Raw genomic sequence first — 17,166 nt, 5'->3', positions numbered from 1 at the left:
TTTGATTAAGTGTATAGATGTAGCTATATTTTTTATCATTTAGTCATAACACAGGCATATTAAAATGATGCGTACTAACTGCATTGCTGCGCTTTGTTCTAATTGACAAAAACTTAATAAAACATGTTTAGCTACGTCCATGCGTAATATTTCACCTATGTTACGCCCACGACAGCGACTGGCTCTGTGGATCATATGGCCTATTCAATGCAAAAATGAATATACTTATTATGTTTGCCTTGACAAGCCCTGAAACACTGAGTGGCCAATTGTCAGTATGGCAGTGGTCTGAACATCCTCTTCTCCCACCCGGCGAGAGAAGAAGGAAGTCAGGAGTGAGAGGGGACATGGGTGTGTGGGGGTGTCTGGCGTGCGCCTAACCGTGGAGCCTATCCAGGAGCGGTAGGGGGGCATCGATATTGAGACCTGACAGACGAGAGCAACAGCGGCGACGCACGCGGCACATCCATAGTAAGCATCTTTGTACGTCGTCTTGTTATTGGTACGCGGAAAATGTCAGGTTTACTATAGTATCAATTCACTGCGTCAGTAAATACAACGCCAATTCACCCCGGTTGCTTTTTCTGTGCGCACTGGAGGTTCCCCTAAGGATATACACACACACCTTTTGCCCGGACCATTCAGTGGACAGATGTAATGGCCGGGCAATTACCTATGCCCGTTCATTTAACAGTTCGTTCACGGAGAGCGTCAATAAAATCTGACTCGTGCGTGTTATTCACTTTATAACTCCCGGGGCTCCACTGATCCGCGTGTAAACATAGGGAATCTATAGGCTGCAAGGACTGCACAAGGAGTATTGGATCTGATTTGCGTTACATTCGAAAGCTGACACATGCAGCACGTGTGTGTGATGCAAAGAGGAGGCACGGTGGAGCTACACATGCACATCAACAGCATCTTTTTGTACATTAGGCTACTAAAATGGTAGACTCATTTATTTACTGCAAAAGGGTGTCAGTGTATCTAATGTTTGGTTTGTTTTTTCTTGTGCATAGGCAACAGTGTTTTGTTTTGATGCACATATCTTGATGACCCTACACACTGTGAAGATGCAAATCAAGTGTCACCATAATTATACATGAAAAGGGACCACTCATTTCCATTGACTCCTTCTGCCTCAGTGAGTGTATGCTGTGACTCATTATTTTTGAGAAGAAAAAAAACAAAACACAAAAACTGTTTCTCAATGTCATGAGTAGGTGTGAAGCGTGAGGTGTAGCTATGGGCTGTGGAGGGAGCAGGATGGATGTGCTGGAGCCCCGGTACCTGGAGAGCTGGACCAAGGAGACGGAGTCAACATGGCTGACAGGCACTGACACAGACATCCCCCTGTCCTCCATACAGAGCATCCCCTCAGAGAACTCCGAGGCCGGCTTTTGTTCGGAGAAAACCATCAGCCCTGGTATGGAGATGATGATTGTGTTGTACAGAATGATCTTTAATTGGGTAAGCTCATTATCTAAAATAGGATGTGAAAGAGGACAAAATGGGGAAACCATAATTTAAGGCATGTGACTTTTGAGATTGTATGAAGAAAGTTAACATCATACCCAACATGTGGAGCAAGACAGATGAGCAAATATGACATGGGCTGGAAACAGATGCATCAAGGTCAAGTGATCAGTAAAATGGTTTTGCACTCGAGATAATTTGGTACTCCTCGAGCGAGCAAACATTTTATTTAAAAGTCCACAGCACTTCAAATGAAATAGAACAGCGTTCTATTTCTGCTATGTCCTATTAACTAACAGAATAAACATGTACATAAGAGATTGATTGCAATTCACATTTGTCCATGTATTGTAGGTCTGTTTTTAGATGCTGTGCTGCAGAATAATGGCTAAGGCTTCTTTGAAGCTTTCAGGGGATGAATCAGTGAATGAGTATAATATGCTACATCAAAAGCCACTGCTCTTAATGGGACTTGGCTCATATGGCAACAGATCCAGCCGTTAGTCAAAGCAGAAGAAACATTTATGTTGCATTTTTCAAAGGAGATGGAATAAATACTGGTGTCTGGTTCAGAAATCAAATTATACTAACAATTTTACTAATTGATTATTCATTTTTCAATTTTTTCCCCGAAATACTGACTTATAGATCAAGAACTGTGAGTTATTAGTTTATTAGCTACATTCTGTGTTGCTGCTCAATTGGCCAGGACATCCTTATTAAAGAGTTTTTTTCTCAGTGGATCTATCCTGAATAATAACAATAATAATAATAATAATAATAATAATAATAATAATAATAATAATAATAATAATAATAATAATAATAAAAAGTGATAGAAAAAAAGCGTGCTGTAATAAAAATCATAGCATGGAAATGTAGATACCTGCATTGATAAAAAATTGATGATAGGGACAATCCACTTTAGTTAAGCTACAATACGTATCACGATACTAAGGTACGATACTAATGATACGATACATATTGCGGTACAGTAAGTATTGTGAAACTCTTGACAAAGAAAACAGTCATTTGTCCAAAAGTTATAGATCAAATGCCACTTGACATTTTGTTAAGACTGGAAAGTGCATTTTCACTACAAAATGTAGGTTTAACATAATGCTGTGCAACTGCTCTTGAAGATCGCATTAAAAAAGTATTGTATTACATTTAAAAAATGTAAATAATACATTTAAAAAGTATTGAAAGTGTCAATACTTTGATAAAGCATTGATCTTTGCAACAAAGGGGTATTGAGATATATAAATGGATCTAATAATATGGGTCAGAAAACTACTTTGACATTTGAATGACAGCCACTCATTATTAACTCCCTCCCCCATGTGCAGGCCCACACATATCTGTCTCAACCGAAAGGGTTTTGATGACGCAGCATAACTAAGACATCACAAGTACATGATTTAGGACTAATTTTGTTTCAATTACAATCATGTTTCAGTTCCAGATTTCTTTGAAGATGGGCTCCCTCCTCCAGCTCAGGCATATCTGAAGGTCTGCTCAGCAGTGTCTGAAGCCAGTTTGAACGATGTGAAGCCCAGCAGTCCACCTGCTATTCTGGCCTCGCCACAGCACGAGGCAATTCCCCCTTCATCTGGCACAACAGTGCAGCGAAGGAGTGTCCTACACACGGAGGAGATTGTAAGCCTGCCTATGGGTTCCCTTTAAAAGTCCATTAAAACATTGACAAACATTTTTCTATTTTCATCCTGATTCTCCTTTAGACAAAATGGCAGGACAATCGAATGTCCACAAAGCAGGTAACTATCACAGTGACACAGAGTATTCATCAAGTGGACAAAAATGGAAAGGTGAAGAAGTCAACGACCACATACGAGGTTATGAAACCCATGGAGTCACTCAAACAGGTGGCAACACAGAACTCCTAAACACTGTGCCCCATCGAGGCCATTGGGCTAAATGAATGTATTTCAGCACAAACTCTTCGTAAGATTTTACATGTCAAGAGACCATTTAGAAAATGTGAAGTTTATGTTATGTTTCAAATGGAAATGTATTTTGATGCTGTCACAGTATTTTTCTGTACTTAAAAGACAAACTTGTGTGAACATTTGTTACATGTCAGAAGGTGTAACTATTGATACTGTATTAGCAGCGTACACATGGTATTTCACAATGATCAACTTTAGGAGCTGCTGGTGCTGCTCAGGAAGCTGATGCTGAGACAGATTGTACTAGTAATTACAGTGAAGCCTAAAGGGATGAATGATATGAGAATATTATGTTCCTTTGAATAAAAAACTCTTTTATAAATATTACAATTTGTGTTTTTACAATACAGAAACAGTGCAGACATATACATGTTTATTCAAGGCAAGGCTGAAGCTGTGGCACAAAAGAGCATTTTAAATTAGATGCAATTTTGATAGGATCCTCTCGGATCTCTCAGTCAAATGTTGTCAGCTTATGACTGAAAGTGAATGGATCATTTGTTGTGGGTCATAATAGACCTGTCCAGCTCTAAATGAGGGCTCCTCTTCATTCATCCATCCGTTGATGCAAAAGTCGGGAAAGAAGAACTTTATTTCTTTGTGTGCTGACTCAACAGAATCTGGGAGTAGAAAAAAAGAACATATTTATATTACTATTATTCTATCTTTTGAATAACATTTGATCTAATGAAGCATATATCCAATCTATTTAGTTTATTTCAGTTGTACCTGAGCCATGAGTTGTGTTTCTTGTGTCAGTGAGACCAAACTGTCCCCTGATTGTGTCGGGAGAGGTGTGTCTGGCTCTGAATACTTTAGTTGGCCCCATCATTTCTCTCCAGTGATGTATGGCATCATCTCTGGCTAAAACATATGCCCGCATTGGACCACTGTAACAGACAGGTCAGCTTTAGGCACTTACTTCATTCTGTGTTAACATGTCAAAGTGCTCTTAGACACCATTACTTTACAATGACTGGCAATAATACAAATATAAACAAAAGCTGATCACAAAGACAAGTAGCTCAGCGCAGAGCTCATCTGGCCAACACTCGAAGTTTTCATTGAGATTCTAATTGGACAGGTTGCTGTAGCAACTGCATCTCCATTATCCAGGTGAAACAGTGATAACAATGATGTGACTACAAAAGCTCAATGGGAGATCGGCAATGAAGCGGATGATGGCTTTGTGAGACAGTATTGAGTCTGAAAAAGCAAGCCTGTCTGCACATCACAGAGAGGTCTTTTGTGTGGAATTGTTACACGTAAACGTGGACTTTACCTTGACATAAATTCAACTAATCGTTGATAGAAGAATCTCTCTGAGAAAAAAAAAAAACGTTACTTTAAGTTACTGTTGAAACCCATATGTGTGATGGTACCTGAATGTTCAGCATAAAACATTTCTGAATGCTCCTTTTTCCAAACAAGATCTTTACGTCTTACAATTATGAAGTTATTTTCCAGGATTTTCTCATGAAGAGCCTGAAAATGAATACAAAGCATTATTAAAGCAATACAATAAAACAGAATGTTATAAGGAAAGTACTGCACTGATAAATTATAGAAGTGAATCTTTTATCTAAACAAACGTAGCAGGTAACTTTCAAATGGTTTTCTCACCTCTAAGATCAGAGGATGAGCGACAGCATCGGGCTTGATCACCGCCAGGGTGAGCTGCAGCACCTTCGACAGTCTAAACGCTGTTACAAACATCTGAAATGAGAATGCGTTACACATTGACAAACTGCATTGTAAAATGCTTCGTATAAAATACTACTGACAGAAATATGTCAATCCAATTACACAGTACCACGATATGACAGGTCCAAAGTATAAACTATTACTAACCTTGCCAAATCACTAGTCTTCAGTAGCAATGAGAAGTGGCCATTATTGAGCTTATCATTGCTGTTCGGCCATCTAACTCTGCAACAAGCGATTATTTAGACACAAAGCGTCATAACATTAAATCAAAAATGAAATAAAAACAAGTAAATATTGATCAGTAAATGAATAATCCGTTCTGCCCGGTCGGTCCGCAGGAAAATGCGTTCCCTGGAAACACGGTCTCCTCTTTGAGTTCCTAACCTAGACATAAAAACAATGAAGTATGAACAATTGCATTACTTCAAAAAAAGAAAGAGAGAGAGAGAGAATACATTTTTAGTTATTTATTTTCGGGAAAACAATCAATCAATCAAACAGTTTATGAACCCCCTATAAAAATGAATGTGTTCGTGAAAACAAGGCACGTTCTTGCCGACTTTTTCATCAGTGATGTCTCAAAATCAGAAGAGCTGCCCATGGCATGATTACAAATGGGCTGGCATTCCAACGAGGCCTATTTAAAATGACCACACCCTTGAAAAAAAGACGTGGATTAGGACAGAGGAGAGAGGGAGGATAGCGACTGCTGTTCCACCTGCCTGTGTCATGTGACCTGGAGTCAAACCACAGCTGTTGCCTCCCATGAGGGCCAAATAGTGTATAGGAGCCATTTTGGGCGGGGGGTAATTCTCAAAATTGTATCTGAGAGTAATACAATTTTATCTAACAGCTAAATTTTGGATATCAAAGTGATTATGCGGCATGGCAACTTGCAGTGCTGTAAAGTCGGCCATACCCCAATCTTTTCATTCAATAGGATTTAATTGAATTATCTCAATGCCAATAACATATAACCTGAAATGAATAAAGATTACAGTTCAATCTAAGTAATAGCTCAGATCCTGGGCGCACAGCAGCAGTTCTTTGATAATGTGTGGAAATCTAAAACAGATAGCCTAGATATATCTTCATACTATAATAAAGTGTATGCATTGTCTTGGGGCGCCCACGGGGGAGATGTGCTGATGTGGTGGCTGATTCAGCTCCCGCTCTGCACAGACCTTATGTCTGCTGTATGTGGGGCTCTGCAGCAGTTGTTGCTCCCTTTTGGTCGAGGAGCAGCTGACTGACGACCCCCACAGGCTCCTGTATATTCATTCATTCATGAATCAAGAGCAGCAGTGGGTAAAATGCTTATGAAAGCATGCTTCACATACTACAGGTGCACTAGACACTTTCAGTTTCTGATCTAGCATGTGACAAAATACTGCTCCATGTATGGGTTGAATTGGTTCAATCATTTTAAAGAATGCACATTAGTAGGCCTATACAAGTTAAACTAACTATAATGGATTTTATATAGGCTACTCTTTGTCATTTGTAATACAATATTGATCCATATATACCTAAAATCAATACAAAGATTATAACAAACTTCATTCAAACAGACCTTACCCATAGCTCCTTGATTTCAGCAGGATCATGACACAGACACACACAGGAGCCTTTCATGTCTGACAGGACTGACTCAAGGTGAGAAAAGTAAAAGGATGTTTCCTGTTCTAGTAACAAATCAGCCTCATTAGGCTGTTGAGGTACACTTTTGGCTTCAGCTCTTCACACATCTGTTTCCTTTTTTACAGTTTATAGAAGACTTAGAAAAATAGACAAATAAGACAAAAAGTTTTCAGATTACATTGTGTACATATTTCTTTTATACATTATGGAGAAAGTGTCTTGTATAGTGTCTTGAATTTGTTTTTAGAATTATGTATGAATCTCTTTTTGAAAACAGTGTATTGGGTAATAGACTGAAGTGTTTCAGTGTCTTCCATCACTGATTTCAGACATCCTCATAATAACTCATATTGTCCTTTTATGTAGCACAGAGGAATGAGTCGCCTTCACCTCAGCATCACCTGTTCTCTGTTTTAGGCTAAATGCTGTTGACCTTTGACCTTTGAGCCTCACTGCTTCGCCAACACACGGGAGCTGGCTTCCTGCAGCAGCTGTGTCAACCTCAGCCCTGGCAACTGCTGTGCCCATGCAAGGACAGAGAGTGGCATAATGGCATTCCTCCTAATGAGTCAGCATCACACCACTAAGTACTCTAATGTATCCTTTGTTGTACACACCAAACACATCACATGCATGCAAAGCATTTACTTTAGTTCGTAAAGGTAGTTTTATGGCATGTGCTTGGTTTAGCCTCAGTAAGGTAAGCCTACTTTCTGTGGTGGAGAGTTAGTTAATTTTACTTTTTATGTACACTTTTATGTAACTTAAGAAATGTAAGTAGTAATATGTAATTACTAGTCGGTAAGAAAATGAGTAAGAAATAATAGTACTTCATTTGAGTATGGTTTGAGATATTCCCTGTCTGCTCTTGTCAGTCAAATGGACACACAGTGAGGTTTGATCCTTTGAGGCAGTTCAGTTTAGCTTGTCCATGCTTTCCTATATGGGCTTATTAGCTCCTGCTAAGGAAGTCTGCAGTGTTTTGACCTCTCAGACGCAGTGGGACAGTGGTCAGTACACATGGCTATGACAGAAGGGAACAAAGTGATTAGCAAACCGGGGCCCCGCTATGTGAACACCAGACAAAAATAACCTCATGGCCCAATTTGCAGGCAACAGTAATGGCAGTCTGAGCTTCTGAACTTCTGCGCAATTTCACCAAGTTTGCGTAGTATGACCAACAAGTCAGTTCGACTAAGATTCAAGCTAAGCTCAGATATCGGTATGTAGCCTTCCTGTGTGGATTTTGGACAGCCTTTAACAACTCATTAAAATCAATCACTTAATATAGAAAAAAAGTAAGCAAAAAAGAAGTTGAAAAATGTATCTGTTATAGACATCTGATGAAAGAGAATAACATTATTGGATTGGCTACTTTGATGGATGTGTTTGTTTGAAAACCGCTGGCATACTCTGGGCCCAACCACCAGTATGTGCCAGTGATCAGCTGTCCTGTTAGAGGAACACATGGATTACAGTATGTCTTAACCATTGTGAGCGACCAAAAGAATTCACTCAACTACAAAAGCCATCCGATATTCCTAGCACCCAGATATATACGTGGTGAGGCCTTGGCACATAGCTGGCATTATTGGAAATGTTGCATTTGTGATACACCCTGGCTGCAGGCCATGGGAAATATTGAACAACTGTCGAATTTAGATGACATCCTGTAGCGAGACAAGAAAAAAACGGCAGCTACAAAGATGCAATGGATGCTATTTGTAGACAGCGAGTGCCTCCAAAATAGCAAAAGCATTGGGTTTCAATATAAGCCCCCTCTCTCTGAGCTGCAGCTTTCTGTGAATGAGGCCCGGGTTCCTATCACACCCAGCCCCTGAGCTGATTTTAGAACACAGGTGTTGACCTTAGTGGAGCAGCTTGTGCTTGCACCAAAGGAAAACGAACCCACTGCCTCTCCAGCATTACCAATCACTGTATGGATTAGAGCTGCACAACATGAAAAAACTGATATGCAACTGGGGTGAATCACGCCGTGAGTGTATGAGTGGAACTGTTTGGCACTCCCTGTAACAGTGGTCCTCAAACTGTGGCACGTGTTCCACTGGTGCCTTCTTCAGTGGATCATCTGCAATTTTAGTCTTTATTCACTTTAATTGGAGATCATTTCTTTTATGCATTGCAACGCATTTAGTCCAATTTGGATCCTTTTAAGCCTCGGTTTTGTTTGGATTTGATCTTGGTCTAAACCTTGGTGGTGCTGGAAAGGTCGAATAATTTAGAAAGGTGGTGAAAACATTGAAGCTAATAACCATGAATGAAGAAGACCTATTTATTGAACAATAAACCAACTAAATGAATGATCAGAAAATAAATTGGCAGGAACATTTTTTTTTTAAATTTGTGATACAATTATCACAGCTGCAGACATATATATGACTCAAGGCAAAATGATGTCTTAGACCGAGCACCGGCGAGGTATAGGCTAGTGTCAGGGATCTCCCTAAATCCAATTCAGGTTTCCAGGTTGTTGTGAAGATGGCGGTGGGTATTGCTCACTTTATGGTCCTACGAGAACTCATATAAAGTATTCCTAGCTCTCCGACATCACTGGCCGTTCTACACTTCTGACATGGTTTACATTTCAATATATCACACTGACCAGCTGTCTACAAGACAATACTAAATGGGTTTCATAGAAGAATTTAATTTGAAACAATACAATGTACAAGTAGTGCCAAGCTTGAACAAATTGTGCTGTTCTTAGTCATCTGCCACTAAACCTGAAAGAGAATACCAGTTACTCCATGCTATAGGCACTTTTCTGTGTGCACTACGGGCAGAAATAAAATATAATAATCTAAACTTTTGACTTGTTCAGCTGTTTGTTTCTCCTGGTTTTCTATACTTCAGAAAAAGCCCGTTGACATTGGGTGTAAAAGTGAGGCCGGCCTGGTGCGGGGTATGTTGGGGAACGGCAGGAGGGTGTAGGGTGTCTCGAGGCCTGTGCGAACAGCTGAGAGGTGTGATTTCACAGGCTGGCTCCCCCCTGTCAGGGTCCTGATTGGGCCAGACAGGAGGCGCAGGAGAGGCCCGGGGCTTCTAAAGGACACCAACAGGTGGGAGGCCTCTTCGGAGGGGGGCGCTCCTGGACGCCATAGAAAAGGACCGGTCACCAGGCCTGCTGTCCACACCAGTGTCCCAACACAGTTTGGGGCAGGCATCACGCTTGAGTTTACAGAGAGGGCAGGAAGTTGAAGGGATAGTGTGCTTGGAAGTATGGGCCATGTGTAGGGATAAAAGATGCTTTAAATGACTATTTTTAGTTTTAAATTGCCTTGTGAGGATAGTGCAACATTTTTCTTTTCTTTTATTTGCTTTTTTTTTTGCTGCATAGTTGAGTTATAGTTACCTAAATGAACATCTGTTGTAGTTTGCTTTTTATATGGTGTGACTAGGACTAACACCTCTTTATAGTAAAGCAAAGCACAGGCAAGAGCAAGGACTTTTCTGACCTAGTATGTTTTTCATGGAAGATGATTTTTTGATACCATCTAGTCATTGAGCTCCAAGACCTAACAGTTGTCAGGAAGTCACAGGTCTAAAAAGGATTGTGTAGGGAAAGACTTTTGTGGCCTTTATCTTGCATCAAGATGCTAGAGGAAATCAGAAGGTGAGTAGAAATCATTACATATGTTTAGTTTTTTGGGACTTATGTATTTTTCTACTAATTGTGTTGCACCAAAGAATAATTTCTAGCCTTTTATAATCCTATTGAAAGCATTTGTCATTTAGAAGTTTTAACAGATTTTGAGATTGCTGATTCTTATGATTAAAATGCTTAAGACTTTATCATCTGTGTCTGATACCATTGCCCCCACACAGTTAACTATTGTCAGGCTGCCCACTTCTCTGCCTCTGTGGCTATGAAAGGGTGCTTTGTGTTCTCGGAGCATCCAGTTGTTCCCCCTTGCGAAGACATGCTTCCTTATATCCCCATATTAATACAGCTCTTATGGAATGTAAGGAAGTGTGTGGTTGCAAGGGGAAGTGTGCACAGATCGCCCACAGAAGAAGAGGATTTAGACTTTCAAATGGCCTGTGGAGGATGGAGGGCAGCGCATGTGTTTCATGAGAGGGGAGGGTGTGTGTCTGTTGCAAGAGACAACAGGTGAGGGGCCTGGTGTGCCTTGCTTGAGCTCGTGGACGAGTACAGTTAGCATGGGCTGCTGCTGTTGCTGCTGATCAGGTCTCAGGGTCCCTGCTCCAACTGCTGACCGTCAAAGTGGATTGACAGGGCACAGCTGTCACCCATTATAGCAACCACAGGACTCTCAAAAAGGTGGAGGGGGGAGGAGGGATGGGATGTGGCACTGTCACCGCAGACCCGGGTTTACCCCTATAGGCTGCTCAGGGAAGGATCTAGGCTTCCCCCGACCTCAAAATAGGAACTGTCTGCTTGGTAATATCTTACACTTTGATTGCTCTATATTCTTACTTATGATTGCTTCTCTTTGTGTTTTCAGGTAAGGCCCAAAGAAGACCAGATGAGATCTTGACTATCTCCTTTCCTGCTTTTTTATCTTTGCATGCCTTCTCCTCCTGCCTCACGCCTTGCTGTGGCTGGTCAAACGGAACCAAGTCAGGTGTTTCTGTGAGGTTTGGTCCCCTTCAACCAGCTACTGCGTCGTGAACTTACAGCAGACACCGACATGGAGCAACAGCGGCTTTGTGCTCATAGGCTGCAATCACTCTTTCATTCTTACTGCTTTATAATGTTGTGTTATGATGTTGAAAAAGAATAAATATTCTACCTATATGAAGGTCTTTTAGATGTCTGCCAATCAACCAACATACTCCATCTACCCTCCCCATACAACTGAAAAGAACAACAGTCATAAACATCTACAAAACATGGACACTGTACAGCAATGTATAGGTATTTTCTGTTAGATAAATACACATTTACTAGCATACTCTAGCATTGCAAGTATGCAGATTTTAAGAAGCAAGGTATGACACTGATTTGGATTTATGCCAAATGGGTCAGAATATGGACATAGGAGTGTTCAGTGTCCTTAATGCATGCAGTTTCATTGGCATGGTTTTACATTATATTTTGTCACCGATTGAAATAAGTCATAATAAGTAGCCATTAGCCAATAAGGTTAAACCTTTTCACACAAAGTGTAAAATGCCCCATTCATGTTTTATATCACAAACAATGAAAGAGGAACCCGCGAAATGAACATGGTAATTGTGTCCAAACTCATTCCTCACTTTCATATTTGTAGTATCCCATTTCTTTACAAGGACATAGCCACATTTCACAACTTTAGGGTCACTTTTCAGGATCACTGTCACAGAAATGCTGGAAAACACGCCTATCATGACGTTGTTAAAAATAATGCTTTATAATTAGATGCCCAGTTTACAATAGTTTAGTTTACAATATTCTAAAATAATAATAACAACCTGCTTCGTTTCATTGCTAGCAGAATTTTAAGTAAGTGCCCTCTAAAGACCAGCAGATGGCACAATAGACCTGACAAAACTGTAGGGTGATTTTGACATGGATTTTCTACTAGACCGTCCAGTAGAAAATTAGCTCTATCATGCATATAGCTGGTCATTTTCTTCAGATCATCTCAGATCTTTTCATTATTTGATCCCAAAAAAAAAGTTAAAAGTAAAAAAAAAAAAAGGTTAAAATATGTCAAAACATTTTTCTATTCACAATTCATAAAGTACTGCACATAGTTGTGTTACAAAACAATAAACATATTCAACAATGAAATATGTATAAATGAGTCTAGGTGGAATCGATGACTGGTCGGAGTTTACCTCCGACCAGTCATCGTTAAAACAAAACTAACAAAAACACTACAATAAGTCCCCAGCCTTTACGAACAGTACCGTTTGTATCCGCTAGGGGTCGGTGTAGTTTTGCCCGCTCCAGTTTGTGCAGCCGGCGCAAGAGAAGAAACAAGGCGCTCCGTAAACATGGCTGACAGTGGAGTGACAGGTAAGGCAGGGCAGTGAGTAAACGCAGGATTATACTGTAGTTAGTCTGTATTGTTATAGTTTTGTGCGCAACGTAGCCCGTTAAAGTCACTTTCTTCATATTCCGACATTGGCTTGGTAGTTTTTCTGATAAAGTTCCAATTTTATTGGGTACAGCCGCTAGCCGGAGCTTTTCAGTAATGAGAATGCACTGGTTCTCCTCTCTGTGGGATTGTGTGCCACATGTTGCATCATCTTATTGTTGAAAATTCTTTATAAGAAGAAAGTCTCGCTTGGTTTACTTCGTATTGCTTCGGTGTAAAGAAGGTTAGCCTATCGAAGATTGTTTTGAGATGCCACCATCGGTCTACTGCTCTGTTCCAGTTCAGGATTCTCAACGAACACACAAATCCTCTCTTTCTCAAATCAAAATAATAAAAAATGCAGGACCTTGTAAAATGATATAATGCACGGTTAATGTTCAAAGCGTATCACTATTTATTACCTGGGAACATTCAAAATATGTTTTTTCATTAAGAGCAGTCGAACAGTTTGAGAGCATTTGGGAACTGTGTGGTCCCGATCGCGGGTTCCACCAGGAGAAGTTTTCTATGTCTGTGTGTGGGGTTACTTTGTGGAATAAGCTGGGGCTCGAACTAAAGCAATGTTAAAACAACCACCCTTTCAAACAAAAGGTCTTGTCCCAATACAAAGGCAATGAGGTTGGACTGTATTCATGTTGTGTGGGCAGGTAGATTAGATTAAATGAAATTCTTGTCCAGGCAGCATCTCATGATCAAAAAGAGCTGAACGTTTACAATATGCAGAAAAAATAATAACTCTTATTATGTTACAGATGGGCCTGACCAGAAGAATGACATTGAACAAGCTAAGGTTTGTGCGTCTTTGCTTTACACTCTTGGATTGCGAAGACTGTCTCTAATTGCGCATAACTTTAACAACAGAATGATGGTCGAGAGTTGACCAAAGAAGAAAAGCAGCGTCTGAGAAAAGAGAAGAAACAGCAGAAGAAGAACAAGGAGAAGAAAGAGGACAAAGCTCCACAAGAAAGTGTAAAGGAAAAGCCTGCCCCTTCCCCGGCTACAGCTCCTCAGCCACCAACCCAAACTCCACAACAGAAAGGTTGCTATACCAATAGAATAAAGATCTGATTTGCTTTTTGAGAATAATGGATAAATAACTCCTCTGTTGCTTGGTTTGCACAGTCCCTTCTGCATTGCCTGCTCCTGTTGTGGCTGGGCCCGATGCAGAAACGGGCGCAGCATCAGAGAAAGCCACCAAGAGCAAAGCTGAGCTGAAAGCTGAGAGGAGAGCCCGACAAGAAGCTGACAGGGCCTCCAAACAACAGGGCAAGAAGGGAGATGGTCCACAGGCAGTGGCTGGTAAATCAAAAGCTCCACCCAGTGAACTGCAGCCAGGTATTCCAGAAGACTCTGAAAATTGACTGGGAAACACAACATTTTGTTAACTAACACACTCTTCGTTTTCAGTGGTTAAGAGGCTCCCTGAACATGTTCAAGTGGACAACCCAGAGGTTTTAAAGAAGCTAGCCAAAAAGTTAGAAAGACAACAAGTAAGCTTTTACACTTTTTGTATTTTTTTCATTCTCATTTCACTAAACGTTGTATTGAAGAGTCAAAAAAGCTGCTGAAAAGGTTGCTGTTTGAACACATTTGTTAAAAAACAAACAAACAAACAAACCCGTTATGTTAATTGGCAATGTCTTAAAGTCTAAACACATGTGATTGGACTTGACATTTCTTGCAGACGCCAGGGCACATTGCTGTTAAAAAGGTACAACCGCAGTAGTAGTGTGCAGTAGTATTTGAATTTGATATAAATATTTTTTTTTAATTTGTATTTGAGCCAAAAAGATAAAAGGTATGTTTTGCTTTCATTTGAAGGTTTATGGGTGTGCATTTCGTCTGTTTTGTTTACAACTGTAGTTATTAAGTTGTGTGGCAATAACCCGATTTATCCGCAGTGATTATTTCATAATCGTGATGTACATGTGGTGTTCAATGTTTATAGATTCCTCTACGGTCTGACTATGGCTACAAAGTCAGCTTATTTTCTCACCTTCACCAATACAGCAGAAAAGCTCCACTAACACAGCAACTTAGGTAAAGTATTATGCCTTTAATTTTTGACATACCTACGCCTTATTTCGTTTCAACATTTTTTCTGCTTTTTGTTTTGCAGCATTCCTTCCACAGTGATCCATCCAGCTATTGTACGGCTGGGACTCCAGTATTCACAGGGAATTGTAGCTGGATCCAACGCCCGCTCTGTGGCTCTTTTACATGCCTTCAAACAGGTACAGCTCAGAGAAACATATTGTTTTACTTAATACTCAGAAATATGTGAGCTCTTGTTTTTGCAACTATTTGCAGGTGATAAGGGACTACACAACACCTCCAAATGAAGAGCTCTCAAGAGACTTGGTCAATAAACTAAAGCCTTACATCAGGTATTGGGACATTATATGCACAAACAGCTGCATTTGCTTTCTTACTAGAAAATCAAATTTCACTATTGTTCTTGTTAATGTGTTAATCTTTTTATTTAATTTTATTGAATAGTTTTTTGAACCAGTGTCGCCCTCTATCAGCTAGTATGGGAAATGCAATTAAATACATCAAGAAGGAAATCTCAAATATTCCGAGCCAGTATAAAGACAAAGAGGTGTGTGGATTTTCCCTTTGGTTTATCAGTATTTTTTTTTAAATATATATATATATATATATACGTCTTTATTTAAAAAACATATTTTTTTCCAGGCAAAAGGCAAGTTGATCAACTGCATTGATTGCTACATAAATGAGAAGATCATTCTCGCTGCTAAAGCTATTGCTAAATATGCAATAGAAAAGATCAGTGATGGAGATGTCATTCTCGTCTATGGATGGTAAGTAGCATAAACACAATGAATACACAGTGTGAACAATGACACTTCTCAAAATGCTGATGTTAAATGGGAGTTTAACACATCTTGAGTATTGCTATTAGATTCATGTTTTGAAATCAGTGCACATTTAAACGTGTCCAAGAGCATTTGCGCATTGTGAGAACAATGAAATTTTAACTTGGGTGTTTCCTGGAAAAAGTGTTTTATCAGTTCACCTGGATGTATACATAATTAGAACCACTGAAAAAGGCCATTATAAAGAACATTCCACCATTCAAATGTAATTAATCTGGCAGGCAAAGTAAAAAATGTTCACACCTTTGTCACTCCCAACCTCTCTCCAGCTCCTCACTGGTTAACAATATCTTGTGCGAAGCCTTTGAGAAGAACAGAAAGTTCCGTGTGATTGTGGTGGACAGTAGGCCTCGGCTAGAGGGACGAGAGGCTCTGAGGCGTCTGGTCCAGAAGGGAATCAGCTGCACTTATGTCCTTATTTCAGCAGTTTCATATATCCTTCCAGAGGTATATCGGTATCAACACATACATCATTAAGTTCTCATGTATGTTTTTTTCTTTCATTTGTAAATTATGCTTGGCCTCTCAGGTGTCAAAAGTGTTCCTTGGTGCTCATGCTTTGCTAGCCAATGGGTATGTCATGTCTCGAGTGGGGACCTCACAGATTGCTCTAGTGGCCAAAGCCTTCAATGTGCCTGTTTTGGTGTGCTGTGAGACCTACAAGTTCTGTGAGAGGGTGCAGACCGACTCATTTGTGTCCAATGAACTGGGTATGCTAAATGTTTAAACTAAAAAACTTGTGCTCCTAGAGAGCTGAAATGATATTTTATTTTACATTCTCAGATGACCCTGATGACCTCATTGTTACGCGTAAAGGGAAGACACAGCTAGAGCATTGGCAGGACGTGCCTTCCTTAGGCCTGTTGAATCTGGTCTACGATGTGACGCCTCCAGACTTTGTGGACTTGGTGATCACAGATCTGGGCATGATCCCCTGCACATCGGTCCCTGTGGTTCTTCGTGTGAAAAATGTGGACATGTAAAGAGCAATCAAGTAAAAACGTTGTGTGCATATGTTTTCTGCTCAAAACACATCATGCATTTAGCACGTAATAAATTCATCTCAAACGGCATTCACTATAAACCATGGCTGCATTATTTTAAAGGGAACACATTTTAAATGCAAATGTCTTTTTTCCTTAAAACAGTAAAACTGCTGCATGCTTGTACTTTGTCATGCATTTTGTCTGTCTTGGTTATCTCTGAACCATATTGATTTGCCATTTCACCCGAAAAGATAGGAGGAAATAAACAAAGCATCAGACTGACACATTTATCTACAACTAAATCAATCAATCTACAAATGAATAATAGTTCAACATATAAAACACAAGAAGTAATTTTCAGTTTCAAACTGATGTCCTGAAGTGTTTATTCATTGCATAAAGACAGTTGATATATCAG

At 39.9% G+C, this 17,166-nt stretch overlaps 3 protein-coding genes across 4 annotated transcripts; 2 read left to right on the top strand and 1 right to left on the bottom strand.

Moving 5' to 3' along the window:
* The first annotated feature begins 289 nt into the window (after positions 1 to 289).
* baalcb (BAALC binder of MAP3K1 and KLF4 b) lies at positions 290 to 3,758 on the top strand. Of its 2 annotated transcripts, none has more exons than XM_079571661.1 (5): positions 290 to 471; positions 1,020 to 1,144; positions 1,224 to 1,426; positions 2,936 to 3,135; positions 3,219 to 3,758. In XM_079571661.1, the coding sequence occupies exons 3-5, from the start codon at positions 1,246 to 1,248 to the stop codon at positions 3,381 to 3,383; spliced, it is 546 nt and encodes a 181-aa protein (XP_079427787.1). In that variant the 5' UTR covers positions 290 to 471; positions 1,020 to 1,144; positions 1,224 to 1,245; the 3' UTR covers positions 3,384 to 3,758. The 2 variants fall into 2 exon arrangements, with proteins under 2 accessions (XP_079427787.1, XP_079427788.1); XM_079571662.1 differs by having other exon boundaries at positions 290 to 483.
* An 87-nt stretch (positions 3,759 to 3,845) lies between these two features.
* nme6 (NME/NM23 nucleoside diphosphate kinase 6) lies at positions 3,846 to 5,492 on the bottom strand. The gene is made up of 6 exons (XM_079571660.1): positions 5,298 to 5,492; positions 5,070 to 5,162; positions 4,829 to 4,931; positions 4,729 to 4,768; positions 4,176 to 4,336; positions 3,846 to 4,066 (listed from the first exon to the last, which is right to left on the bottom strand). Exons 2-6 carry the CDS (start codon positions 5,160 to 5,162, stop codon positions 3,915 to 3,917), a joined length of 549 nt encoding a protein of 182 aa, XP_079427786.1. The 5' UTR covers positions 5,298 to 5,492; the 3' UTR covers positions 3,846 to 3,914.
* A 7,226-nt stretch (positions 5,493 to 12,718) lies between these two features.
* eif2b4 (eukaryotic translation initiation factor 2B, subunit 4 delta) lies at positions 12,719 to 17,030 on the top strand. Its single transcript, XM_079572402.1, has 13 exons — positions 12,719 to 12,780; positions 13,615 to 13,652; positions 13,724 to 13,901; positions 13,985 to 14,197; positions 14,270 to 14,352; positions 14,811 to 14,902; positions 14,982 to 15,096; positions 15,173 to 15,249; positions 15,362 to 15,464; positions 15,560 to 15,687; positions 16,032 to 16,209; positions 16,292 to 16,472; positions 16,546 to 17,030. Exons 1-13 carry the CDS (start codon positions 12,759 to 12,761, stop codon positions 16,743 to 16,745), a joined length of 1,608 nt encoding a protein of 535 aa, XP_079428528.1. The 5' UTR covers positions 12,719 to 12,758; the 3' UTR covers positions 16,746 to 17,030.
* Positions 17,031 to 17,166: the final 136 nt, after the last annotated feature.

Source organism: Gobius niger (assembly GCF_951799975.1).
Source record: "Gobius niger genome assembly, chromosome: 15".
Taxonomy (NCBI): Eukaryota; Metazoa; Chordata; class Actinopteri; order Gobiiformes; family Gobiidae; genus Gobius; species Gobius niger.
Note: the sequence above shows the minus strand (reverse complement) of the source record. Positions and strands in the feature narration are given on the sequence as shown.